Consider the following 27539-nt stretch of genomic DNA (forward strand, 5'->3'; position numbering starts at 1 on the left):
GAGGTCAATAACAGACTTGCATTAAATTCTAGGCTCATTAAGGCTGTGATGTTGAGGTGCTGATTCATTTGTATGGTCAATTTGGAAGCGTACTCTTTTTTACTCATTTACTCATTTTTTCCACCCCTTCTTTATTTATGTGGGTGAAACAACGGTCTGTATATCATTTCAGCCACACAATAGGATTTACTGCAGGGCTGTTGCATTAAACTGCACTATGTTTTAGCTTGGTGTACAGAACAAACTCACAACTAAGTGGAGGTATTTTGAGAAGCTTTAATCTTTCAAGGATCTCAAGCCACTCAAGAACTCATACAAAACATCTGCGATGTGGTGTCGAGTCAAAAGTTGTTTATTTTGCGCTTCAGCAGCACAGACCAATGTTTGCGTCCCCATTACCTCAAAATACTTTCGACATCTGTCCTTCTCCTCTCTGGCACTCATTGGTTTTGATTTCTCCAATCTCAACGCTTCATCTGTTTGTTATTTATTCCAAACAAGCATCTCCAACTGGGTGCTCCAAATATGCTTCGTCCTATTAAGGGAAACTAGGTTTGAAATCAGTAATTTGGAGAAATGATTGGTATTTCAAATACAGACGGAATAAAATTATCTGGGAGTAAATGGGGCCGGCTAATTATACCATCTTCAATTACCAAGCTGTTTGTACCCCTGCTAAAGGCAGCGAAGTATTAGTGTATCACGGCATTCGGCTGCCAGAGACAAAAACAAATTAGCTCGTGAACGTGGCCTTTGTTATGTGGCTTTGTGCTCCCTCCTCTGGGGTCCAGCCTGAGCTGGGCATGCAAGACGCTGAGAAACAAACGACTGAGACGTGCTACGTGCCTTGGACTAAGAGGATTGGCTTGAGGAGAGTTGAGATATTGATGGAGATGTTGAATGTGTTTGCATAGCAGGCAGAGGCCAGAGCTGCATGAGTAAATGTTTGATGTATTTGTATACCTGACAATGACAAACTTTGTGTTTTCATAGTCCACAGGCAAGAATCCTAACCAGACTTGTATATCTCTGTTTCTGTGACAGGTATGCCTGTGGTCGTCGGCGTGTCTCCGGACAGGTAACCAGGTGCGTTGCTGCTGTCATGGCCTTGCCTTCCCTGCGGCTATTTCCTGTCACTCTGCTCACTGTCCTGGTGGCACTGGTGTCGTCTTCAGAGGAACATGAGTGGCACTTTAACCCAGGTAGGATGTCATATCGAGTGAACATCGAAATTGTGATGGATAAATTGTAATTTTTTCCCCCCGTCGTTGTTGTTTTGCTCCCAAAAAACCTGTCACATTTCATACTGTAGTTGTTGTTTTTTACAGCCCCAAACTCAGACATGATTGCATTTTCAAACCTCTTCCCCGCTTCCTCCCGTTCGCGGACCCAGCAATCTTCTGTCCCATTGCTCCGACATTCCCCTCACATTCTCAGATCAGTAAGGCTCATTCTCCGTCCGCTATCAACAGGCTATCCTGTGTCCGCTCCCTGTCTGCCAGCCGGTCGTGTGTAATAGGAGAACGAGATAGCTGGGCAGGCCTCAGCCGCCCTCCCCTCTCCTCCCCTCTCCTCCCCCTGGCTCGTCAAGATTGCTAATGCACAGGCAGCTCATGAAAGTGTCAGTCAAATGCCGGGGAAGGGGAACGCATGAGGGGTTAGTTAATGCGAGCCAACCAGGTATGACCAGAAGAAGACTGTCAACCCTCTGCCTGCAGCAGCCAGACTGTGAGGGAGAAGGAGGATGTTGTTGTGACTGTTGTTTTAATTATAGGCTGATTCTGCAGTCCATCAATGATTCCTGAAAGCCCAAGGTAACATCTTGAAATGCTTTTTAATCCATTAAACAGTCCAAAACCAAAATACTGTCAATTTTTGATGTTATAAAACTGAGCCGAGAAGAGAAAATCCTCACATTTGAGAAACTGTCAGGAACCAGTGAATGCTTTGTGTTTTCGCTCAACAAATGACTTAAATGACTGAGTGGAACAATAGCTAAAATGACAAAATGAAAATGTGTTGGCAATTATTATGCTGTTGTGGCATCTGCATGGTGCCCTAGTGTCGGTTTGTTGGTCCAGACTGAAATATCTCAATAAGTATTGAATGGAAAGTTGGGAAATGTGGCGAGCTGAGAGGAATTGTAATAACTCTGCTGATCCCTTAATGTTTTATTAAGTGTCAACACCAGCTCAACATTTCCTTTAATCCAATTGTGACCAAATATCTGTGACAATAACAGCATTATCATGAGGCCCAGCTGTGCTTTGTGTGTGGTGCTAATTACCAAATTCCTGGGGGCTAATACACAACTGTTACCCCAACTAAATATCAGCATGTTAGCGTTGTTATCGTGAGCTTGCTACAATGCTGTAAATTAGCATTTAGCATTTAGCTCAAAGTGCTGCTTTTCAGCCTCAAAGAGCAACTAGTATGTCCATAGACTCTTTGTTTAAGAGAAAATGCCTGGAAACCTTTTTAAATTAAGGATTTGCTACGTTCCTTTGTCTAGAGTGATTATACATGTAATATTTTAGGCTTTTGTGCCTTTTGGTTGGACAAAAGTGATCTGAAGATGCCATCTTGGGTTCAAGGAATTTGTGATTTGTGTTTTTTTTTAATTATTATTTTTTAATTTTGTTTTACCATCAAGTGCTTAATTAGAAAAAATAACTGCCAGATCATAATGAAATTATAGACTTGGTTGTTGGTTGGAGGCGGAGCCCTTAAAGAAATTGTTGGAGTAATTGTCTGCTGAATGATCTGCTGATTTATGGCCTGTGCGTGTCAACAAAAAAGTGAAACTGGGATTTGTAGTGAAATCGATGGAGATAGATGGACAGACTTTAGCACAACCCACTGACAAACACAGACACCTACACATTTTGTCTCGTAAAAAAGAGGCGAATGGAGTTTGACAGTGTGAGCAGAAATGTTTTAATACGTGGGCTAAAGTTTCATGAAAAATGACAAAAACAGGAGGTGAAAGCAGAGGACACCGGAGAGGAGAGGGAGCCAGAGACAGAGCTTGCAAAGATTGCAGGTGGCAGGGTGTTGACTGGCAGTGTGTGTTGATGATGATGGTGTAATGAAATTGGCACCTGCCTGTAGGGTATGGATGAATTGTGTATGTGTGTGTGTGTGCATGTGTGAACTGAGGGTGTATGAGTGTGTGTGTGTGTGTGTGTCTGCTGCACCCGTCGGGGTTTTTAGGGTTTGTCATCCAGCCCAACATTCCTGTGCGCTGACTCAACGACAGAAACTGAGTCAGACGCCGACCCCCCGCCCCCGCCTCTTTCTGTCACCCTCAGCTTCCCGTCCATATCACTGTCAGTACCCCTTTCCACTTTATCACTACCCAACCCCTCCCTCAGCCTCTCACCTCCTGCTCCACCACCACCTCCACCTCCTCCTCCTCCTCCTCCTGACTTTCGGAGTGGATAGCTGGGTTGTTGGGTAATCCCTGCCTGGGACCATGCTATCTGGATCATTTGATAATGCTGCCGCTGGAGCGCAGTCAGCACAGATATTCGAGACCTGTCTGTGTTCTTGAGTTCGCCCTTCGTTTCTTTCGCTCCTTTGTTCTCTTCCTGCAAATCCCCAAGCGTTGGTAACTGGAAACAGGGGGTGTGCAGGGTGGCTGGAGACGAGAGGAGGTGGCTTTGTGTGGGATGGAGACAAATGGACCAAAGAATCTGGACTGGTGTAACTGGTGTCTCATAGGACCACTTTATAGAAGAAGCATGCCAATTAAGAATTAATGACAGTCTTTGATACTGTCAGTTTTGAGAGGACCGAGGGGAATTTCTGGAATAAATGATGCAAAACACTGCTATTTAGTTTCACACGACAAACAAATCCTCAGAGATTCTGCCCCAAATTTCGGCAAAGTGGAACAAATTATTGTAGGGTTTTTGGTATTTTCCTCCCTCTTCTCATTGTCTACATGGGTTATGAAGCATGAAGTCCGGAAGTTTTCACAGGGATGACATAACAACATTATGCTCCGTGACCAATGATGGCTGCTGACACTCTAATGGAAATATTAAATTTCTCCTGGGCATGTGCTCCATGAAAATGAGTGTTACTCATGTCTTTATTCGGCCTCTGTCCCCCTCTCTCCTTCCCCCCATCCTGCCCCAACAGCTCAGTGTCGTTACGCCCTGGGGATGGAGGATGGCACCATCCCAGACTCTGACATCACTGCCTCCAGTGCCTGGTCAGACTCCACCGAGGCCAAACATGGACGGTAGGAAAGTGTGTGTGTGTGTGTGTGTGATGGAAGGATCACTTGTGTTTTTGTATTGCTTGACGTTTACACTTTTGCCATGATAAAGATGATACATCTATACATGTGTAACAGACTGTTCTGTGTTGTTTTCCTATATCAATACAATATAGGCGAACCCAGAACGCTCGGCTACACATGTATTGAACATATAGCATTGTACCATTTTTGGATGCTTTAAAGATAGAGAGATAGATTTCAGGAGCCATTTTTCCTGTAACATACATTTTCCAGGTGGTCATTGGTTTGTTGTTGTGAGATAATTCAGTGCAGGCTGCACACATGACCATGTAATGACATTTTTCCAATCTCTAAAACAGCACAATGATTAGCTTCAATGCAAAGTGTATATTATAGGTTGTAAATGGGTTAAAATATACACAAGCAGTGGTATACCCCTTTCAATTTGGTTTGCCTTGCTCTTTTCAAACCGGCGTACAAAGAAAACATAATCACCACGTTGAGCTGCCGTGCTGAATGGGATGATTGGTTGTGGCTTGATAGGGCATATTTAATTACCTGGTCCCTGAACTCTATAACATCTGCATCTGGGATTTGTTCCGCCGTTCATTTAATGAATAAGGTGTAAATTGGACCAGTTAATCAAGCTGTATTATCTGTGTTGTCATTAAAGCAGCGAGGACCATGATGTCACGTTGACTAGTAACTTAGTAACTCTAAGTCAGAGTGACCTTTAAAAGAGCGGATGTTGTACTTTACTGCAGCACAAGTGATTCAGTCAAGTAGCAGCACTTTTATGAGATATTTTTGTGCTGCTCCGCATGTCATGGACTGATGTGTTTGTCTGCATGCCTTTTTTTTTCAGCATGTTGGCACCACGCTCGAGTAATTTGTCAGACGTCTATTAGATTATGATAGAAGATGATAGTGTGTGTCTTTCTAAAACCCACTGGGTAATTATATTACCACCTTGTCTGTCTGGCAGCGAGGTCAGAGTCACGAGAAGTAGAACATGCAACAGCCATGTGCGCAGGCCTTAGAGGATCACGTGTGTGTGTGTGTCTGTGTGTTCATTTGTCTCCATTGGTCTGCTTGGCAGGGTCTCTTGGCCGAGTGTCTATCCATGTGGAAATGATTATTAGCCCTAGCTCGTTTTAAGATACACCGGGGAGACGCTGAGAGAGAGAAAACAGAGAAAGCAGTGAAAAAAAAAAAGAAAACAAGTGAGAGGTGGATCACTGCTGTGGTGTGCTGACAGTTGGAGAGGAATTAATTTGAAAACAAGGTTTGAGGGAGGGTGTTATGTTAAGGGAGAGATTGAGGGATGGAGATCTGGTAGGTATTATCTTTTTTTTTTCATGGCTGTTCTTGCTCAGTGGGCAGCGATACATCATCACGTTGGTGTGAGGGAGTGGTGCAAAGATGGAGGGAACTGAGAAAGGAGGAAGAGAGAGGAATGAGATTGTGGGCTGGTATTTAAGTTAGGAAGCGAAAGGCAGACTGGGACAAACAGGAGGAAAGAGAGGTACAGTACTTGGCAGAGCAGTGTGCTGTAATGTTGATCCCACTGGCCGCTACACGCCGGGTCGAACTCTGCCCAGTCACATTCCTCCTTCCTCCGTCCCTCCTCGTCCTCTCCTCCCGCCACCTCCCTCCATCATAGGACACTCTGCCGAGCTCTGATGTGTTGATATCATCTCGTGGGTTTCCGGCTCCATGATCTCACCCATCAAGTGGGGAGAGCAGGATGGATTGAAATATTAGCTCCACTGTCAGCGTGACGGGAGTTGATAGGATGATTTGTTTTGGCGGCCCAAGCAGCGGCTTTCGGTTATGAGAGAAGCCCCACAGCGGTCAGAGCAGGGTTGTGGCCTGGCGTCTGCACTAAACACACACACACATATACACACACGCACACACACATATACACACGCATACGCATCCACACACGGCCAAGTTTGTGGTCTTCATGTGGCCAATATGTGGTGGTAGTATGTACTTTTCTTCTCAGACTGGATTGAAGAAGGTCACACTGAGTGAAAATGTTTTAGTAGTGCATGTGTGTGGTCGTATCCCGATTTCCCATCTGTCTGTAGACCCTCGCTCTCTCTCCCTCCCTCCCTTTCTCCCCCTCTCTTTCTATTACCTGCGGCGTGTCTTTAGCCGTAGCCAGGTTTCTGTATCTCTGCATTTCTCTGTTTCAGACAACATTGCCTCATTTATGTGAATGTTCGGCTGCCGTGGAATCCAATATGTACGGTGGTAGAGGAGTCGGGCTGTTTGTATTGAATTCTCACTCGTACCTCTGCATGCTGCCAGCACTGGGGGTTTTGATGTTGTCAGTCGGTGTTGTTGTGGGTGTGTTGTTTGTTTGGGTGTGGGACTGGGATTTTGTGAGCTTTCTCAGTTGGGTTGTTATTCAAAAAATGTCTTTGTTAGTTTTTCTCGATTTGTTATCGAACATTATGAACCAACACCCTCCCTCCCCCCCCCTAATCTGTTTGTTTCTCTCAGGCTGAGCACTGGAGAGGGGGATGGAGCGTGGTGTCCTGCAGGAGCCGTTTTCCCCAGTGGATCTGAATATCTTCAGGTCAGATACCTGGTTTACTCTGCTCTGATCTGTTGTTATAATGAGCGCTCGGTCCAGTTGTGGTTAATTGTGTACCTACAACCACAACTGGTGCGTCATAACTATCAGTCATCATCATCATCAATTGGATGCCGGCAGGATTGTACTGAAAAGGTTTAATTTTTAAACCACATTAAATCATAGTTTAAATTCTGTCGCACCAAAGTTTGAAATGAAGAAAGATTCAATTTAAAGCTCTCTATCTTGAAATTTATAGTTAAGCATGTTTAGTTGGTTGGTTATTAGTTTAGTTTCTATTTAGTTTCCAAAATTGGATTTAATTCTGTTTCAGCTTAAACCTTGTTGGTTCAATCCAGCCACCTTGTTTGTTTAATTTGTGTGAAAAGTGTTTTGTGACAGAACGGGGCCAGCAGTTTCCCTGTGTTTTGATCATGTATTTTTTCTTGCCAACAGGTCGACCTGCACAAACTCCACTTTCTGGCTCTGGTTGGTACCCAGGGTCGTCACGCTGACGGGCACGGCCAGGAGTTTGCTCGCAGTTATCGTCTCCGCTACTCTCGAGACGGAGTGAAATGGATCACCTGGAAGGACCGCTGGAGCCAGGAAGTAAGCAAGATTATTTTCTGTTCAGTTCTTTATAACACAGCTGGAGCTTGCCGCCTCTTCACATATGTGCACACAAATTAAAGAAAGAGATTGTTTACATCTCATTCAATGAGCCTGGAGGAAATTAACCTAAGGAAAACACAAGACTCCATTGCAGATAGGAACCGGCTAATTATCCCGAGTCTGCTGAGTAAAAAAGCAACCTTATTATTCATCTACATTTGATTTATTATTTATTTAGCAGTGAAGCAGTTTATGTCAGGCAACAGACGCAGCCTTCACTGCCTGATTTCTCAACACCAAGCAATGAAAAACCTTAACCTTTTGAAGGTAAAAGCACCTGCTCTTGTGCTACAGCTCTGTACTGTATGTTCACCCACGCTGACATGCCATAGGGGAATATTCAGATATCACACACAGGCACATGTAAATCTTTGAATGAAAGCTGCTCCTGAAGCTCTCGCTCTGAAAAATCCTTCAGTCTGCACACCTTTGAGTATTAAAGAATAAGTTCAGTCAGTTCATTTGTACTCTTCTTAGATTAACAGATTTTGAAGACACACTCTGAATAAAAAGTCAAAGCCTTCAGGCGAGATTATTCAACCTTGCAGATAACGGAAGAGACGAACGATGTACTGTGTGATTGAATATTTGTATTTCTCTCCCCCAGGTGGTGTCAGGTAATGAGAACACCTATGATATCGTGCTGAAAGACCTAGGCCCTCCCATTGTGGCCCGCATGGTGCGCTTCTACCCCCTGGCTGACCGAGTAATGAGTGTTTGCCTTCGGGTGGAACTCTATGGTTGCGTTTGGGACGGTAAGTGTGTGTTGTGTTGCTGTTGTGGCCTACTTAGCTATTCATTTTGTCTGTGTATTCGGAGGCATGCCCTCCAGATCTTGATAAATCAGATCACATCTCATATGGTGAAGGTAAATGAGTTTGCTATCATCCTAGATTTACTTTTGTATGAGATGGAAAACAGGGGTGAGGGCTTGGGGGTTGGGAGGTGGGTGGGGGGTGTTGCATGGATAAAAGAGGCCGCACAGTGATGAATAGTGTTGGTCTCTCTGTTTCCTGAAGCACAACACTGACTAACTGAGTATTTATGACTGGCTCGACTTCTGTCCTGCCCCGGCCTCCTCCTCCCTCAGACAGCATCGGGCTGCCTGTAAATCAGAGCTGTCACTGAGGCTAAAAGCCCCTGTTTCATGGTCTGTGTCTTCGGTGAAGACCACCTCTAAAATATGCTCTCATTCTGATTCTGGGACGGCGCAGCTCCACAAGCCAGACATTACCCTGCTGGATCCACAGAATGTCAAGTTTTACATGCACTCGGTATCATCGAGTGGCGGCGCGTTGTCTTCCCCGTGTTTATTGTTCCACATTTGATACAGACCCGCACGGCCCTCACCCACCCACACGCAGGCACACGAGATGCACATCTGAATGGATAACCACATCCAGAGACACTCACACTGTGCCGTATGGTCTTTTGTGAAGTATTGTTTATTATGAATAGCAGAGTGACGGCAGCGTCTGTGTCGCTGACGTCACCTCTGTTCTTAGGGACTGGGCTGATTAGCTGTACATTGGAGAGCGGAGGCTTAAGTTTCATTGCTTAATGGTGGCTTGGACAGCGCAGGCCTGAGCAGTGGACCTCTGCGTTTGTTTTACTACTTAGAAAGCAGCTGTAGCTTTTTTTCCCCCTGTGGCAGTGATTACTGTTGAGTTCTGGCTCAGTCCACATGTAGCTGCTCATGATTCAAATGAAAAACTTTACAAATGAAAGGTGCATCACATGCAGCTGGTGTGTGTGTGTAAACTACAAAAAGCATGTGTCAGTTCAATAACCACATGACTGATATTGATTATTTTCTGTCTCCCAGATGGCTTGAAGGCGTACACGGCTCCAGTGGGTCAAGTCATGCAGCTACCTGGATTGCCTGTCTACCTGAACGACTCCACATACGACGGGAGCACTGAGCGAGGGTAAGATATTCAGCCGCTCTATGCTTCTTTGTTTTTTTTTGTTTTTATGAGTAAGCATCTCATTTCCATAGATTCCTATAAACTGCTCTCTGTGGACTTTGTTTTCATGGAAATGCACAGACCCCACAGCCTTGGCTGAGCATCGGAAAACACAGAATTGGCAAATCTGATCGTGATAAAGATTCACAAGTGATACAGCACCGTGGCGCTAAATGCGCCTCGATCAATGGGCTCTCCACAGCGCTCATCACGTTACCACAGAGGAGGGGGTCTCGGCCAAATCCTTCCTTGACGAAGTTTATTCTGGGGTCCGCCTAATCGAAAGGGAATGACATTCATTTTTTTTCCCTCTAGTTGCTCGGGGACTTGAGGCGTGTTTCCTGGCTGTAATGTTTTGGCAGCAAGCAAAGGAGGGTGAACTAGGAATTTGTGGGTGGAGGGGGGGTTTACTGGGGTTGCAGTTAATGGGGCTGAAATGTTGTGCTAGCAGGTGAGCTAACAATTTTGATGTAATCCAGATGTATTTGTAGCAGATGTGTGTGTGTGTGGGAGAAACTCAGATGGCTTGGAGCAAAGGGATCTATTCGGTGATCCTGTTGTATTGCTTAACTTGTACTGAGGTCTGTATTTGTATTTGTATGCAGTGTGTGTGTGTGTGTGTGTGTGTGCACTTGTTTGAATGTGTATCTATGTATATATGCTTATTTATGCATCTTTCCATGCCGGCTCATGAATGTCTGTAGAAATAGAAAGTGACAAGCAGTCTTCGGCGTCCAGTATTATTTCTGCACGGAGCAAAATGTTAACGCGCACGGTGCTCTGTGTGTGTGTGTGCAGGATGCAGTTCGGGGGCCTGGGTCAGCTGTGTGACGGTGTCCTGGGAGGAGACGACTTCATACAAACTAAGGAGCTGAGGGTATGGCCTGGGTACGACTACCTGGGCTGGAGCCGGGAAGCCCTTGGGAAAGCGAGCGTGGACATCGAGTTCCACTTTGAGAAACCACGTGTCTTCCACAACATGCAGGTATGTTGTGTGTTTGTGTGTGATGGTGCATGTGTTGCTGACTGTGAGAGGGTTATGCAGGACGTTGTTTTCCCTCTGGCATCTGGTCTTCCTGAAATCGGAGATGTCATGGTGGCTTAAACCCCCGGCTCTTGGTCTGGGTCTGGGTCTTCAGGGAGACCGTCTTTCTAAAATCTGAATCTGCAGACAGAAGGTTGCAGTGAATCTATAGAGGGCACGAGTTTCATGTGCGTTCACTTTTATCTCGTCCTGTATCAGATGTTTTTCCCTCTGTTGCTGTGTGTAAATAACTGTGAGAGAGTTATGCAGAACATCCTTCTCCCATTTGACTCTCTCTTTTCAGGGCAGTAACTCACAAACCACACAAAGGGATTCCTTGTAGCCGAGTATAACTGCAAGATACCATGTTCAATTTCAGCTGGGGGCCTCAGCTGCATGTCATGCATTGTATCCTAAATCATCATGTTTCTTGTTTAAATCTGAAAAGGTCAGAAAAATACCAAAAACTAAACTAAAAAAAAACAGTCACAGTAAGGTTTCCTCACTTGTCCCAGCTTTAGCGTAACTGATGTGATTAGATTTTGCGGCACCTTGATGCATAACTCTGCATATTAATACTGACTTAATCTAAGTCCTCATGAAAAGACAATGAACATGACAGCCAAACCATTTGTTAATTATTAAATTGATTTGGTCAATTAATTATCTCATTAACACCAGACAAACATGTCGTTGTGATTACAGCAGGACATTAGGCTGATTGTTTCTTTTCACGTCTGATGAAATTCCCCAGAAATTCCTCCGACCAATGTTTCCCTTAAAACTGGCCCACCACCAGCAGAGTTATATTTGTTTGTCTGGTTTTTTTTCTGTTATCTGTAATAACTGTTAATCTGCCATCTCACCAGAAAGCAGCGTTTCGACTTAAATAGCTTTGCAGCCATTTAATTAGTTTTAATGTGCTGTTGTTTATCATGGGATAGCGCGCCTGTGCTTGGATGTCTGGGTGCCACCCAGTTGCGTCACAGACTGTGGTTTTTGAGGTTAGTTTGTGGGGCAGCAGGGGGGGTTGATGATATGAAGCAACCCAGTTTGAGTTATAACTGTGTTGTCTCATTGGACGTGGTTTGGAATGTGGGTTTGGGTGTGATACACTTTATCTATGTGTACACCGAACACCGCAAATCCCCAGTTAGTGTGGTAAAATGACTGAGATCCAAATATTCCTGTGTGTTCTCTCACTTCCTCACTTGTGTTTTTTTTTGTCCGTTATTAATATCCCAGCGTTTCTCAGTTACCTTTTTAAAATCTTTCCCAGAGGTATCCCAAGTGTTTTTCCTTGGCTTATCCTGTTTTTCTTGCCTTTTCCCCAGTGGTTTTCCCGCATTAACCTCAGCCGACATGCATTGTTATTCTGGTTTGGCACAGCGTAGCGGATATGTCAGACACACAGGTCAAATAAATAAAGAACTGGAACCTGAACCTCATTCTAGCTCGACTTGTGTCCGCAGGTCAGAGATCCTTAACCTGTGTAGTCACTTCCAATGAGAAATCTGCGCCTTGACCCTTTGTCGGTCATAACCTGCACTTCCTACATTGACTTCTAACAGACGGACTTGGGACACTTCTCTGATCTGCCAGATCCAGTTCTGTCCTCTGGGAATTTATGCAGAACTTTAGTTTGTGAGTGGCGCGCGTGTGCAAGATGAAGCAACTAAACAAAAAGATCAGAGGGAATTTATAATGTAGGTTAGATTTATGATGAAACAAGTGAAATGTAATGAATGCAATGTTACGCTCCCAAATTAAGCTTAGTGCGGGTCACTGGAGCTGCATTCCCAGAGGGAGGAGTGAATTACCTTGGTTTGGTTCTTATTAGACCCCCAGCACCACCACCACCAACACACCCCCACCCTCCAGAAAGAATCAGTTACACGTCAACTTCAGCATCTTGTGCAGCTTTTCCTCCTGCACCTGGTGTGTGTGAGTGATTATGTGTGTGCATTAACATGTGGATTAGGTTAGAGTGGTGGTCCCTGCAATCACTGCCAGGTTAATACCTAATGTGTCGGAGCACCCTTTGCACCTCCTCAGGGGAAAAAAAAGATCTCCCGCCATCCATCCTTCGTTCTCTATCTCTCAAATCTATAGATTTGACCTCTCACTCGCTCTTTTAAACACCCTCTATCTTCCCCCATCTCCTCTCGGCGAGCTCCTCTTCCTCCTCCCAGCCACAATGACTCCTCACATATTAAAGCAGATATCAGCTTCACGGCCGTTTCGGCTAATGCTGCGTTCAAGGCAGGCTTTTGAAACCGTAAGTTACAGCTTCAAGTCACAACTACGACTTGGTAGCGTTCCAGGTAACCCGTAGCTCGTGTTTTTACCATCCTGTTGTCTGTGAAAGTTCCCCATAACGGCCACTCGTAACTTCCGACCCGTGAACTCGTACCAGATCGAACTGGTATGACTTCACAGGAAGGAAAAACACAAAGTACGAGTTTCTTTGAACGCACCATGAGTTAGCAGCCCCCGCCCTTGTCAGGCATCAATTGGTCCTCGTGCTACGTCACCACATTCACGCGCATCCCTTGGCTGCACACACAGCCCTTCATGCCGTTCTCTCTCCTCATTGGATAACACTTGTATCCCACAAGGAAAATTTTCTCCTCGGGTTACAGCAGAGCAGAGTGACGGAGAGACTCGTGTTTAGGCTGAAATACTTCATGTAAGTGATTGCTGACGGAAAATAGGACTATTTAGGACTTATATTAACAAAAACATTCCACTGATATCTGCTTTAAATCAGCTTTTATGGATTCCCCTTTCTTTCCCTTGCCGGTAAAAACAGGAGAGATATATCCCCCGCTCTCCTCCATTCTCTCCTGTCATATACGTGCTGTTCTCCTGCTTCTCTTCTCTGTTTTCTTCCCTGCTGTATTCTAATTTTGTTAATTTGTCGTCCTGCTCAGCTCAGCTCAGCTCAAATCGTGCCAAAGCAATTACAGCAGAACGGGATGAGGATGTGTCATTAATTCTGTGTGTTAATTGAATCTTTCCCCCATTTCCACAAATGCTAAGTGAATAAAGGTCCAATATTTCCCAGAGTTTTCAAAGATGTTTGTGCAGAGGTCGAGCAAATTCATGTGCAGATTGTTTTCTGGTGGATTATGCTCTCTTCCATCTTTCATCTGCCCTCTTTTCTTTTCTTTTCTCTTGTCTGCCCTCACACACTTGTCCCTCCACTCTAGGTGCACAGTAACAACCGGCACACCCAGGGCGTCCGAGTCTTCAGCAAGGTGGAGTGTCTTTTTAAGCCGGGCATCCTGCAGCCCTGGTCCTCCCCCGCCCTCACCCTGCCTGTGCCCCTGGAGGATCTGAAGGACCTCTCCTCACGACCCATCTCCCTCCCACTGGGTGGCCGACCAGCACAGATCCTCCGCTGCCAATTCTTCTTTGCCGACCACTGGCTGCTCATCAGCGAGATATCCTTTCTCTCTGGTAGGAAGCTGAACTGATGTGATAGAAGTTTAAAGCAGAAGTAAGCGGAATGTTTGTGTTAATATAAGTCTTAAATAGTTATATCTTCCGACAGCAATCACTTATATAGAGTGTTTGGTCCGAAACACGGGTCTGTCAGTCACTCTGCTCTGCTGTAAGCCAAGGAGAAAACTTTCCTTGTATCCTACAACCTTTAGTTATCCAATGAGGAGAGAGAACGGCATAAAGGGGCGGTCCTCTCTGTGTGTGCAGCCATAGTCTGGGGCCGTTGACTCGCTGTTTTGGTAGGAAACGGATCCTGGGCGAGAGAGACAGACCTTTCCGTCAAAATAAAAGCACCGAGCTAAGAAAATGCGGTAAAACCCTTTAATTTAAGGAATATAATTTACAAGAAAGTCCCCGAACCAACATTTTTCTTTTATTGTATTACAAGTTAATGTTTATTTTATAAGTTTTATGTTGGTGAACACTTTTATTTTGGTGAATTTGGTGATTTCGGTATCCGCTACAGACAGGAACCAGAATGCAGACGAATTTGGAGGTAACAGACACCAGGCTCTTCGCTTGTCTGAAGAGCCTGGTGATGCGAGGCTAGTGCAGCCAAGGGATGCGCGTGAATGTGGTGACGTAGGGACGAGGGCGGGAACTGCTAACTCCATCGGCTGACAAGAAGTTAGCCAAAACGACCGGATCGCTTACTTCTGCTTTAAGCTAAAGTTTTGCACTCCTAGAAACTACGTCTGGTCTTAGAGGTCCAGTAGATTTTTGAACAGTCATTGAATATAGAGCGTTATTATAAGTCTAGTGAAGTGCAACTTCATTTGATGAGCTAGAGTTTTTCCCTGACTCTATCAGCATTTCTGGCACTCGACAATCATCTAGTCCTTGGCAGCAATTCAACAGAATCATAATACTATATTTTATTGAAGTTTTTGGGAAAACATTAAGACAAATTTTTGCTCAAATAAGTTGAAAGGTGTAGATAAATAGGCTGAGCAAAAACATAGATTTTGTGTTGTTGTTATTCTTTATATTCTCTTCATTTATTTTAAAGTTTATCAGAATGAGAATCAGAAAGTGTTTTATTGGAAAAATGCCCATTACTCGTCTGTCTGCTGTCTTGTCTTCACACTATCTTTCTGTTTACTGGCTGAAACACGCCCCTGCAGGCAAACAGAGATGGGAGTTCGATATCTCCTGTGAAGATAGGATTCATGCCTATCTGATTGGAAGTCAGATAGAGGAACCCTCTGTAGCTCTCCAGCGGAGATTGCTGTGACTAATTAAACTGTCCTCTGTACTCAAAAACACTGTCGGTGGTCGCGTGATAAGAATCAGTAAAATGCCCAGAAGTCCCACTGTTCTCAGGTCTCTGAAATGACTTGACCCAACACTGGTCTGGTTGTTGGACTGGTGCCAGACGAGTGATAAATGTTGCACTAGCGCACTGGTCCAGTTCATGGCCTCTGCTCTTCGAAAATGACCAAAATCATGCAGGTGTCACAACAAACTAAAATACCTGCTACTGCAATATAAGGTTAAAACTTTGACATGAATGTTGAAGTTCAAAACAATTCAGCAATGGTCCGTTAGTCATTTAACTATGGTTAGTGAGCCGACACAACGATTCAGTTCCCATGAAAAAAACAAGCTCATCTCCAGAAATGAGTCGTTTTGTTCGGGAAATAAAACCAGAGCCGCTGTTTCCCAACAGCTGAGGACTGACTCCTACACACGATGTGTTGTGCCTCATCAAAACTCTCTGAACATATAGAACATGATTCAATTTCACTGAATTGTTTCCCGTTTCTTTCTCTTTCTCTCCCCATCCAGAGCCGTTTGAGGAGGATGTCACAGAGCCTGATTCATTTCCCCCTAATCCTCCAGAGATTCCCTCCATCAGTTCCTCTCCTCCTCCTGTAAACCACACCTCCCCCTCTCCCACCTCGGGCCACAGCTCCTCCAACACCACCGCCGGCCCCTCAGGTAAGCTCCTGCTCCTCTTCATCCTCCCGCTCTCAATCTTCTTGTCCCTACTATCCCTCTTTTCACCAGCCATCCCCCCTTTCATCACCCACCACGCTGCTTCATCCACCCCTCTATACTTCTCTCTCCTGGCTATCTAATTCCCCTGATCTCTTACTCATCACCTCTTGTCTCCGTGCCCGTCTTCTTCACTGCAGTTGTGATGAGTGTGAGCATGTCGGCAGTGTTTCCAAGCCATGTGTCTAATGCAGAGCCAAAGGCAGGCCGTGCCAAAGGAGGCCCATGTCTGAGTAGCCGCCCGCTTTATCATGAGCGCTGAAATCCTTTGGATTCGAGCCAACATTCGCTGAAACTAAGTCAATGCCGGATGCTTATCTTTAAGATTTCATTATACTTAAAGGGCAAAGGAAGATATGGCTTAAAATTAAAGGTCAAAAAATGTTAAACTTATAACTCTTTATTTTTTAGAAGCCAGACCGAGATAATGAAAAAACTTAAGTTGGTTGAAACCTGTCTTGGGATTTTCATAGTAATGGATGAGAAGCCAAATAAGCTCTGCTAAACTCTGCTATCCATGATTTCCTCTCCTCATCACTCTCTTCTGAGTCCTCACCATCTCTCTTCTCACACATTCCTCCTTTGTCCATCCCTCGCTTCCTCCAGAACCCCCCACCACCATCACCTTCATGACGGACACCACTGATAACTGGACACTGTCAGGTGAGAGAGAGCAAAAGAAGAAATGGACAGATAAGATGAGCTGAGGGAGGGGAGCTCGATCCGTCCACTCTGACCCTCCCTCAGCTTCTGAAAACCATCCAACTGCTCAGTAGAGAGTGTGAAGTATAATGGAGGAGGGATAACAGGGGCAGGCTTTGGCACTGGGCTCGGTCCCCTGGGCTTGGAGATATACAGTTGTAGAAAGAACACTAACACAGCTATAGTACATTATATTTATGTACAATATCAACTTGGCTTCCTGTGGTCGCACAAATGGCATGTTTTCCTTTCAGGGAACTGGCTCTGTTCGACACAGCTAAACATTAACAGGCTTTTTAAAAAGCTGGAAATGTTTTTGTGGCGTGTATGCTGCTTTGTCCTTGTAACTGGCTGTGGTTGAATGGCTTTGTTTGGGTTTATTTATTGCCTACACGCATGGTGTTGAAGTGACAGAGAAAGAGGCGATGGCTTCTCTTCTGTGGTAACAAAGTGGCATGGAAATCTTCTGCTAAATGAATGTGTGTGAGTGCATGCCTGTAAATGCTGCTTGGTATTTATGAATGTGTTGTGTGCATACATCACATGGACTTAAAAGCACCATGTATAGAATGGGTGGCAGATTTTTTTTGTTTGTTTTCATCTTTTTAACCAAGCTTTTTTTTTTCGTACCACTTACTCTGTTAAAGTGGTTTGAAGAGTTGAGGAAACTCTTTCATCCCACATTTAAATAACATTTCACGTGTCTCTTGACCTTCAGCGGAGAAAAAAATAACTGGATGATTCTGACTAATAGTCGACTACAAAGCTGTTGAGAAGCAGAGCAGTGTTCACATTCTGTTCTCATGCTGCCGCCCCTGAGAATCCCTTTGGTATGAGCGGGCAGGCTGGATGCATACTCTCACAGACAATCCCCATCAGATGTTTAGTAAGCCTGATGAAACTATGCTGGTGTGTGTATGTGTGAGACCTCAGCGACTGCACCGAAACAGCCTAATGCTCAGACTGAACCGCACATTATCTCAATCCAAGGTCCTGTCATACCCACAGATAGAGACAGCATTGAACAGTGTTCTACAGGCGTCACATTGGACGGATACATACAGTACCTGCAGGTTTCAGACAATAAACCGCGTACGCATGCAAACGCCTTACATTTCATTTCCTTTGTTTTTCTCCTACAGGGTCTGAATTTGCGGCCGTGACTCCCAGAGCAGGCCTTCCTGTCGCCAAGGACGACAGCAGTAATACAGCTATTCTGATTGGCTGCCTGGTCGGCATCATCCTGCTGCTGCTGGCTGTGATAGCTGTCATTCTGTGGAGACAGTACTGGAAGAAGATCCTGGGCAAGGTGAGCTCACATGCAGCTGGTAATATTTATGTTTATGTTTTGGAGCCTCATTGATTCACTTCACCCACATTATCTTTCTTATTTACCCAAATGATATCTCTGAGCGCTCTGTTACCACCTTAATACAATGGAGACAGATTAAATTTTGTTTGTATTGATCCAAGCTTTGGAAAAAAGTACAATTTGAGGAAGAAAACAACAAACAACAACTTGCTTTTCCAGACACAATGATCCCAGTTACTCCATAGATCTTGCTGATAACAGTCTCAGTTTCATTAATTGCTTTCTAAAGAACAAATGGCCCTATGTGAGAAATTCTTTTTCTGGTGCGATCAGGCCGAGCTGCCCCTTTATCTGAGTTTAAATGACTGATGGCAATCTGCGATCACAAGTGAGTCTCCTGGCAGAGTGCCACTGTGTCTCCATCTGGATGTGTTTCGGGAATCGTTTGACATTTACTTCCGATTGTTCAAAGATTAGAAGTGGTTCCCAGAGCCTGGTCGCCACCTGCTTTACCGAGGGTGCGTTTTTGTCACCTGTGTTCAAGTGAATGCTCTCTGCCACCACAGGCCCAGGGTAGCCTGTCCAGTGACGAGCTACGGGTTCACCTGTCGGTCCCCTCGGACAACGTGGTCATCAACAACACGCACAGCTACTCGAGCCGCTACCAGCGCATCCACACTTTCCCCGACGACCGTGACCACGACAGAGAGGGAGAGGGAGAGTACCAGGAACCCAGCGCTCTGCTCAGGCCACGGGATCAAAGAGACAGCACAGGTAAGTTAGAAACACACACACACACACACACACACACACACACACACACACACACACACACACACACACACACACACACACACACACACACACACACACATAGACGGTTATCTTATGCCTTGAGTGCATCTATAGATATGTTTGATAACTATAGGGCCTGTGCTTTTATCGTAGCTTAGTCGTGTGACAGAGACCATGAGAACATGCTGACAGGCAGTAAATCAAACCACATGCTCAATACGTTGGATTGATCAACAGTCAACCGCACACATTTATTATGGAGTCAATAAAAACCACGAGACAATGCAGCTGCTCATGTGTTCAGAATTTAAATTTCAACAAACATGTATGTGGTTTGTACAGATTGCTTCATTTGCACCCATGTTCGTGCTTTTGTAACCTCCGCCGATCATATCAAGCAAACACATTTGGAAAAGGGAAACAGCAGGGGGGGAAAAATGCATATGAGGGAAACAGTGGTATGTCAGTGTATTTCACCACACCAAACAAAAAGTAAATCAAACCAAACACCCCACGAGGAAGAGTGCTTCCAAGATGCACAGCACAGAGGGAGCACAGAAGACCTATTGTTCTGAGTTAAGGGAAGAAAAATAAAAACGAGAGGAGAAATAGAGGAGTAAAGAAGGAGAGGTCATTCCTTCACTTGCATCGCACCGCAGGAGGCCTGCATGCCGTCTTTACTGCGCGCCTGTGTGAGTTTGAAATAACACCAGTAACAGAAACATTATTTCATCCACTGGTTCTTGTTTTGTTTGGTTGTGGCCTGTGTTATGTTAACTTTGCCTGTTCTTGCACTGCTCCTCTGTTCTCCATGTGTCAATGCAACCCCCTTCCCCTCCCTCCTTTTAAAAGAATGGATATGCTAACAATGTCACGCTAATGGTTGTTATTGTGTTTTGTTTTGTGTGCGTGTGTGTGTTTTGTGTCACGTGCCACTTTTTATCATGTGTATGATTCATATCATGGTACCTGTGTGTACTCCACCTCGTCGTGTGTGTGTGTGTGTGTATATACTGTATGTGTGTGTGTGTGTGTGTGTATGTGTGCCCTCCCAGCCTTGCTGTTAAACAACCCAGCATATCACCTGCTCCTGTCAGATCACAGAAAAGGCTCCAGACCTGTAGTCGTCCCCAGCACCACTCTGGCTCAGGAAAAGAGCCTCAATGTACCCCAGGGTAAGACACCTTGGACCAGGCCAACACAGTGCGGGAGGGGGTCCCGACCTCACTACCCACCTACTTCTAACTCTCCAGGCCTGGGACATTAGAGGAGCTCTTACAGTCAACTTTAGGGAAAACGTGCTTCTCATTTTGCATGAGTTTGACATTCATCATTCATCCTGTTACTCACATAATTAGTCACTCTCAATCACTCACTACTCAAAATGACTCAAGCTTTGTTTGAAGGGAAAGTTTGGTATTGGGGAATTGTACAAATTTGAAACCATGTAGAGTCTGACAAACTCATGGATGCCCTCATTTAACAGTGCCTGTGCCATGGCTCTGTAGATGCCTTGTGTGTGTCTGGATGAACTGACATGATGTTTTGTAGAGGTATGCCTGAGCTCCACTAGCAGGTCAAAGTTTTCATTTATTCTGTGGATTCATTCAGCAGCTTCTCTATTGATTGGGGTTACATTCACTTTTCTCCGACCTTGGATCTTAATGAATTTGGTGATGTTCTGACTTTTGCACAAGCAGCAGCAGTAGCAGTATGAGATATATATATATATATATATATATATATATATATATATATATATATATATATATATATATATATATATATATATATATATATATATATATATATATATATATATATATATATATACAGTGAACTTAGTTGAAATGAAGTCTCTCTCAGTTGAATCAAGAAGATGCTACTTTAAATCTCTGTCAAATCCTGAACTTGTTTAGGGTTCAGTAGGATAAAAGCTTAATGCAACATTTTTATGAATACCACATAAGCATTAGAATTCAGAATTCCTATTCATGGGCTTTCCACGTGTTTGCATCAGAGTAGACAGGGGAGATACCTATCACCTCCATTATCATTTTAACAAAGTGGCCTTCAACAGCTTAGTATTCAAACACCACACTCCCACCATCCCAAGTCTTTAACTTATGTGCGTTGTCAGAGCCTCATGGGAGATCTGTCTGTGTTGAATATTAAGTCATTATACCTTAGTTCAATTAAAACTTGTGTTTAAAATTCATCAAAAATTTAAGTGACAGATTCTCATTTAGTTTCAAAATAAACAGAGCAGACCGGTACGTCGTCCCTGAAAATGTAATTGTAGAGGTGAAGTGTGTTATATATCGCTGATTTGGACAGGAGTCGCCAGCCTACTTGATACCACAGCCATGAAATGAAATGAATCCAAACTAAGCTAAGAGCAGTGTTGAATAGCTGTCAGACTGTGTATTAAAAGCATTTATGAGTTCGTCTGGATCTTGGTGAGTCAGCACAATGATGGAAAGGCACGGCAGATCATTTTACTGTACTGTAGACAAATTCAGTGTATGTGTATAGTCATCTGGCCAAGGTCTTTTCATATCCCTCATCATTACACAGAGAACTGAGTGACTCAATGCACAAGGTCAGAGAGGCTGAATGAATCTGCAGATAAATATTTTTCCAAAGAATTTGATCATTTACTTTTGCTTTGTTCTATATCTCTGTCGCTCAGAGCGTTTGTTTTTATAATCTTGTGTTTTATTGCAGTCCTTTTTTTTCTGTAAAGATTTTTTCAGTTGGTTATTCAAATGAAGTGTCCCCAGGCCAAACTATCCCTTTAAAACAAGTGTTAAATTCTGTGACAAACCGTAATAAAGTGAAACAAACAGTTCCTCTTCTCCTTAAGTAATCTCTCTCATTTCATCCACCCTGTCTGTCTTTTACCCCTCCCTCCAGCCTGTGGTTTGGACATGGACATGGAGAAGGGTTTCCCACCAACTCAAGAAGAGCCTCCTCCCTACCCCGGCTCCCCTCCTTACCCTTCCCTTTCTCCCCCTGTATCCCCCCCACTTCCTCCCAGCGTCCCTCATTATGCTGAAGCAGACATAGTGAGCCTGCAGGGCGTCAGCGGGAACAACACCTACGCCGTGCCCGCTCTGGCCTCTTCGAGCCCCGGGGCCGACGCCGCCCCGCTGCCCGAGCTGCCGCGCCAGTGCCTCATCTTCAAGGAGAAACTGGGGGAGGGACAGTTCGGGGAGGTGAGAAATTACTTGAAAAAAAAAACGTTTTGGGCAGTGGAAGGTGGAAAAGTAATCATGCTTTAACAATATCCTTTTTTCTCTTTGTTGTTGCCTTTCCTTGAAAGGTGCACCTGTGTGAAATCGAGAACCCTCAAGACCTTCCCAACTTGGAGTTTCCCTTCAACGTGAGAAAAGGGCGCCCTCTTCTGGTGGCAGTGAAGATCCTAAGACCAGACGCCTCCAAGAATGCCAGGTGTGTAACGTCACACACAAATGAGCCTGCACTCTTTCCTTTTTGCTTTTACAGCTCATCTCTTCTGTCAGGTTTCCCACTCATTATGGTGGATTTGATGGATGGTTCAGATGATGGACAGAAAAATCTCCATATCACCTCAGGCTTTGTTTAATTTGGACAGAATTTCACCATGTTTTGAGATTTTCATAGACCACAGAATAAATCAGAAAATGCTATTTGTGATGAAACTGTGTCATCAGTTAATACCAGGAATCTCTCAAAAATACTGAAGATGATTTTGTGGGAAAGTAAAAGGCTAAATTCTTTTGCTGAATTTTTACTTCAAGCTGTGATTTTGAAGTTGGATGTGACCTTTATAGGGCTGAAGGCAGCCTCCAAAACAAACAGAGCAATGAGCCACCACATGCTCTGTAGCTACTGCCTTAGTCACCAATTACCTGATATAGCTTATCTATGACATCCAGCAGAAGTAGAGACAGGATTTATTTCCACCTGTTATTTACTAGTCCAATATTTTCTCTTACTTAACCCCTGGTTTGAACCCTCAGAACTGCGGTAAAATATATGGGTCTTGAGCTTTTCTAAATGTTTGACTCCCCTCAGTGTCTGCTTGTTTACCTTGGCTCTCCACACATTATGCACTTGGCAGATAGAAATGAGTCTGAGCAAGGAGCGGCTCCTCCACAGGTTTCACAGGGAAGGTTAGTGAAAGCCGGTGCAGCTCGTCCAGCGAAACAAATCAGCGAGGTGCAAGGCTGCAGAGAGCTGCAGACCAGAGTGTTGATTTCTTAAGGTGATCAGATACCTTCTCGCTTGAAAGTGAGGGCCAGGAGGGAGCGCAGATTCTGCACGGTTCACACTTTAGTCCTGATTTGTTTTATCAACTCCAAATCCACCAGCTTCTTCTTTTTCTCTACCTCCAACTCTCCAGGGTATCTAACTTTTTCTTTGCTCCCTCCCGGTAGGAACGACTTCTTGAAAGAGGTGAAGATCCTGTCTCGCTTGAAGGACCCGAACATCATCCGCCTGCTGGGAGTGTGTGTGAGCAGCGACCCGCTCTGTATGGTCACTGAGTACATGGAATGTGGAGACTTGAACCAGTATCTGTCCCACCGGGTGCTTCTGGATAAGACGGGGCCTTCACACAACACCCCGACCATCAGGTAGTACAGAAGTGTGCACACACACACACACACACACACACGGAATCACACATATACACAGGTATAAATGCACACACAGTCACAGTTTGACTTTGATTTATTATTCCCTCTATCTGCCATCAGTTACCCAGCCCTCATCTCCATGGCCAGCCAGATTGCATCAGGAATGAAGTTCCTCTCCTCCCTCAACTTTGTGCACCGGGATCTGGCCACTCGTAACTGTCTGGTTGGAGGCGAGAAGGGTGAGAGCGGGGAGGATCGGGGCGGCGAACGTCACATCAAGATCGCCGACTTCGGCATGAGCAGGAATCTGTACGCGGGAGACTACTACAGGATCCAGGGCAGAGCTGTGCTGCCAATACGCTGGATGGCCTGGGAGTGTATACTCATGGTGAGAAGACAGGAATGTGTGTGTTTGTGCATCTGATGATGTGTGATGGTTGGATCACACTCAACTTTTATTTATTCATTTTTGTTCTTGGTTTAAAACAAGAATTGAGTCTATAGGTTTAAATCAAGTTAGCAGCTCGTCTCATTTTACTCCCAGTTTTTGATTTCTTTTTCAATACTGAGTTATACATGCAATAACAGGAGCTAAGTAACTGTAAACTGTCTTAATAATAATGACTGAACTGTACAGTGTGATAGTTGGATACTGACAGAGAGGTCATACTCTCTATCAGTATCCAGTATGTTGAAGGTGAGTCTGGTTGTGTGTTCCCAGGGTAAGTTCACCACGGCCAGCGACGTGTGGGCTTTCGGCGTCACCCTGTGGGAGATGCTGAGCGTTTGTCAGGAGCAGCCGTACTCCAACCTCACGGATGAGCAAGTCATCGACAACGCTGGGGAGTTCTTCAGAGACCAGGGTCGACAGGTACATCACACGGAAACACACACGTAGGCCCGCAGGCACAGGGATACATGACAACCTAGTCACAACAGGAAATGTTTCAGCTGCTGAAATGTTACTTTTAATTTAATATATTTTTTGCCTTAAAGGAGATGCTGTTTTGAGTTATTAATGTTAGTTATTTATCGGTTACCTGCTGTTGTGCAGAAGGAGAGCTAATATTTACTCATATTTTAGCCCTCAGGAAGTTGAGTTTTGCCACTCTTAAATTGTGTGCTCTTAATTAATATCTATAAGATATTTTGTGTCAAAATTAACTTAAGTTCAAATTGTTAATGGTCATGAAGCAGAGTCTAATTTAATGTGAATGCCTTGCTCTCTATAGCCCAGTTTTCCTGAAGATCTGGATTGGTCTTTCTCAGTATCTGCTCCTTCCTTTCTTGAATTGTTCTCACACTCGGCGTTTATCATCTCGCAGTATAATTGACGCAACTGAAAGCTATTAAGTTTTGCTGCTGGAGTGATTACGAGCTAAAAGTTATACATTTATCCTCACAAATAGGACTTGGAGACCTTTATGAGGGCAGTACTGTATGAGGAAGGTCCAACTATGTAACATCCTTGTTTCCTGTTATGTCTCCTCCAGGTGTATCTGAGCAAGCCAGCTGTGTGTCCTCAGGGTCTCTACGAGCTCATGCTGAGCTGCTGGAACAGAGACTGCAAGCTCCGCCCGTCCTTCGCCTACATCCACTCCTTCCTGACGGAGGACGCCATGAACATGGTTTAAAGAGCAAAGTGGGAGAAACTTAAGAAGAAAGGCAATGTTAAAGAGGGGAATTGTCCCGTGCTTTCATGGATCCTTGCTGCAGTGGGGAAGTTTTCTAAATCAATGTGGTGGAGGTGCCGCACAGCAGAGGCAGATAGGAGGTTAACGTGGGTTGCTCGCTTTTTATATTTTGTACTTTTTTGGGTGAATGGGGCTGAGACACCGCTGGTTCGGTTTTATTTCCACTTCAGACTCCAACCCCAAAAGCAAAACTAACCCCAGCTTTAGATAGGAAACGGTTCACGCTACTTTTCAGTGGTTGGTGGTGGGTGCAGTCTGCATAGGAACTTTCTCTCTTCTCAGATACTTGACATATAAGAAGGGGTTTAGGTGACTGGGGATTAAGTGCTGTAGAGTTCAGAAAACAGGAAGTTGCAGAAGCTAAATATCAGAAAACACTCCATACTATGACCATAGGAAAGCTAGAAATTTTAACATGAAATTTCATGACTTTGCTTTATTCAACATCTTGAATGCTACGTGTGGCGTCGCGTAACGGGGTGAAGGTGCACACACTCTGACACACAAAGTTCTCTGAATTCAACACCTGTTGATGAAAGAGATGAAACTTCACACAGGCATTGTCTTAGTATTTATAGTATGCACAGAATACTTTACACATTTAAATCAGCCTAATTCAGACAGACATAACTAAGAAATAATGTTAACATTTAGATATAAACTTGGCTGTGTAGAGCCTGGATACCAGGAGAACTAATCATGCCCCATGTACTCACCATGATCCTTAATCAGTCTTCTATCTCAGCCCCAAAACCTCATATAATAACCCACATCCACGGCTGTGACTCTTAAGTTACTGTGGACTAATGTGAAAATGATGTGGACCAGACAACAGCAACCCCCCTTTCTGCAGTATGATCAAATGAAAAGTGTGCTCTCGATCACCGACAACCAAGTGTTTGAAATGCATCTAAAAGCCACAGAAAGAGAAGAATATACATCCCTGTTGCCAAATAGACGACTCAAACCTGAGGGAGGAAGCACAGAAGAAGAGAGCCTGCTGCCGCCGATGAGATGTGACCCACAAACTGGAACGGCTTTTCTGAGTCGAGAGACAATGCTGCCAGCAGGGGCAGCGGATGGGACGCCTTCAGATGTGCCTGCTCAGATATTTTGAGAGAGATATTGTTTTTGTATCTGGTTTTGACCCAGACACAAAGGATAGATGTAAAATTCCACAACCAGCTGCACTTTAAATCCTACGTGCATATCCCCCCTCCCCCAACCAAGATGAGACTTTTCTCTGCGAGGGGCCTGATATGATATGATTCCTGTTGACGTGGATTCTGGCGCGTTTTACCTGCAGTGATTAAGGTATTTTGCCAGGGGAGATCAAAATGCATCACACATGCATTTCATAAGGACGGCCTCTCCGACAAGGCAAAACCAAACCATTAGATGTAAAATATTATTTATAAAATGGAATGGCGACATCAGTTCATCTCATTTTTTTTAAACGTACGAAAATCTTTTTGTTCTGAAACTTTCAGTGTGTTGAGATGTGTAAACTCATCACACAGTCTGTGTACGCTCATCCAAATGCATTACTGTATTTTTAAAACACAGTTCTAGCATTGCTCAAACAGGGAACGCTGGGAGTAAACTGATAAAAATGGTGAATGTCAACTTCAACTTCTGCATTATCCCATGTTTAGGACATTAAGCTGACCACGGTAGAATCAATACAGCTACCTTACTGATTGTATAGCACTGTAAATCAGTCCTGAGATGATCAACATTATCACGTACCACATGTTTACTGATTGTGAATGGTCGTGTCATTGGAGTCATTTTTGATACACTGTAGTTCAACTAAACCCATATTTTTATATACTGTATGTACTTAGACACTCCTTGATGTCTGATTTCATCCCTTTGTGTCTTTGAAGTTGAACATTATAGTATGTACATATTTTAAGGACAGAAATGTAATTTCCTTTACTAATATATAGAGAACTCTTTGTTACATTTGGGTCTTCTGTATCTCTGTAGAACGCTTGCTACCTTGTTGCCATTGTAATTCATTGTGTTGTCTATTTTTGTAGATGTTTTCATAAAGTTAACCTTTTCAAATAAATCAAGATGTGCTCTAGGGCTGCAACTAACCATTATTTTCATTTTTGATTCATCTGCCAAGTGTTTTTTTTTTTAGTCGGTCAAATATTAGGTGGTCTTAATGCAATCACTCCCCTGAATAAAGCAATTTGATGGTGAAACTAGAAATAGTGCCTCGCGGTTGTATGCCTCCACCTATCGGTCCTTTATCCATGTCAGTCCAGAGAGAATTTGATTAAGGTTTCAAGTGTGCACAAGAGGTGGATCATATAGTGTCTCACTTTTGAAACGTAATGAGACAATTTGACTGGGGAACGCCGTTAATCTTAACATTGATTATGTTGCAAAAGCGACA

The 27539-nt window shown here is 44.2% G+C and overlaps 1 protein-coding gene across 3 annotated transcripts in view; it reads left to right on the forward strand.

The window, feature by feature from the left end:
• Positions 1-26096, forward strand: part of ddr1 (discoidin domain receptor tyrosine kinase 1) — a 37926-nt gene extending 11830 nt beyond the window's left edge. Inside the window, exons 2-20 of one of the 3 annotated variants that reach the window (XM_083990096.1) lie at positions 1045-1202; positions 4147-4249; positions 6764-6839; positions 7293-7445; positions 8116-8263; positions 9334-9436; positions 10274-10460; positions 13712-13961; positions 15795-15947; positions 16611-16667; positions 17849-18015; positions 18585-18792; positions 19869-19988; positions 21730-22031; positions 22139-22266; positions 23235-23432; positions 23556-23823; positions 24157-24306; positions 24929-26096. In XM_083990096.1, coding sequence (XP_083846222.1) covers positions 1103-1202; positions 4147-4249; positions 6764-6839; positions 7293-7445; positions 8116-8263; positions 9334-9436; positions 10274-10460; positions 13712-13961; positions 15795-15947; positions 16611-16667; positions 17849-18015; positions 18585-18792; positions 19869-19988; positions 21730-22031; positions 22139-22266; positions 23235-23432; positions 23556-23823; positions 24157-24306; positions 24929-25069 — 3012 coding nt within the window. In that variant the 5' untranslated portion in view covers positions 1045-1102 and the 3' untranslated portion in view covers positions 25070-26096. The remainder of the gene's footprint in view (positions 1-1044; positions 1203-4146; positions 4250-6763; positions 6840-7292; positions 7446-8115; positions 8264-9333; positions 9437-10273; positions 10461-13711; positions 13962-15794; positions 15948-16610; positions 16668-17848; positions 18016-18584; positions 18793-19868; positions 19989-21729; positions 22032-22138; positions 22267-23234; positions 23433-23555; positions 23824-24156; positions 24307-24928) is intronic. The other 2 variants (XM_083990097.1, XM_083990098.1) reach the window with 2 other exon arrangements.
• The last annotated feature ends 1443 nt before the right edge of the window (positions 26097-27539 follow it).

This window comes from Trachurus trachurus (genome assembly GCF_905171665.1).
Source record: "Trachurus trachurus genome assembly, chromosome: 16".
Lineage (NCBI taxonomy): Eukaryota > Metazoa > Chordata > Actinopteri > Carangiformes > Carangidae > Trachurus > Trachurus trachurus.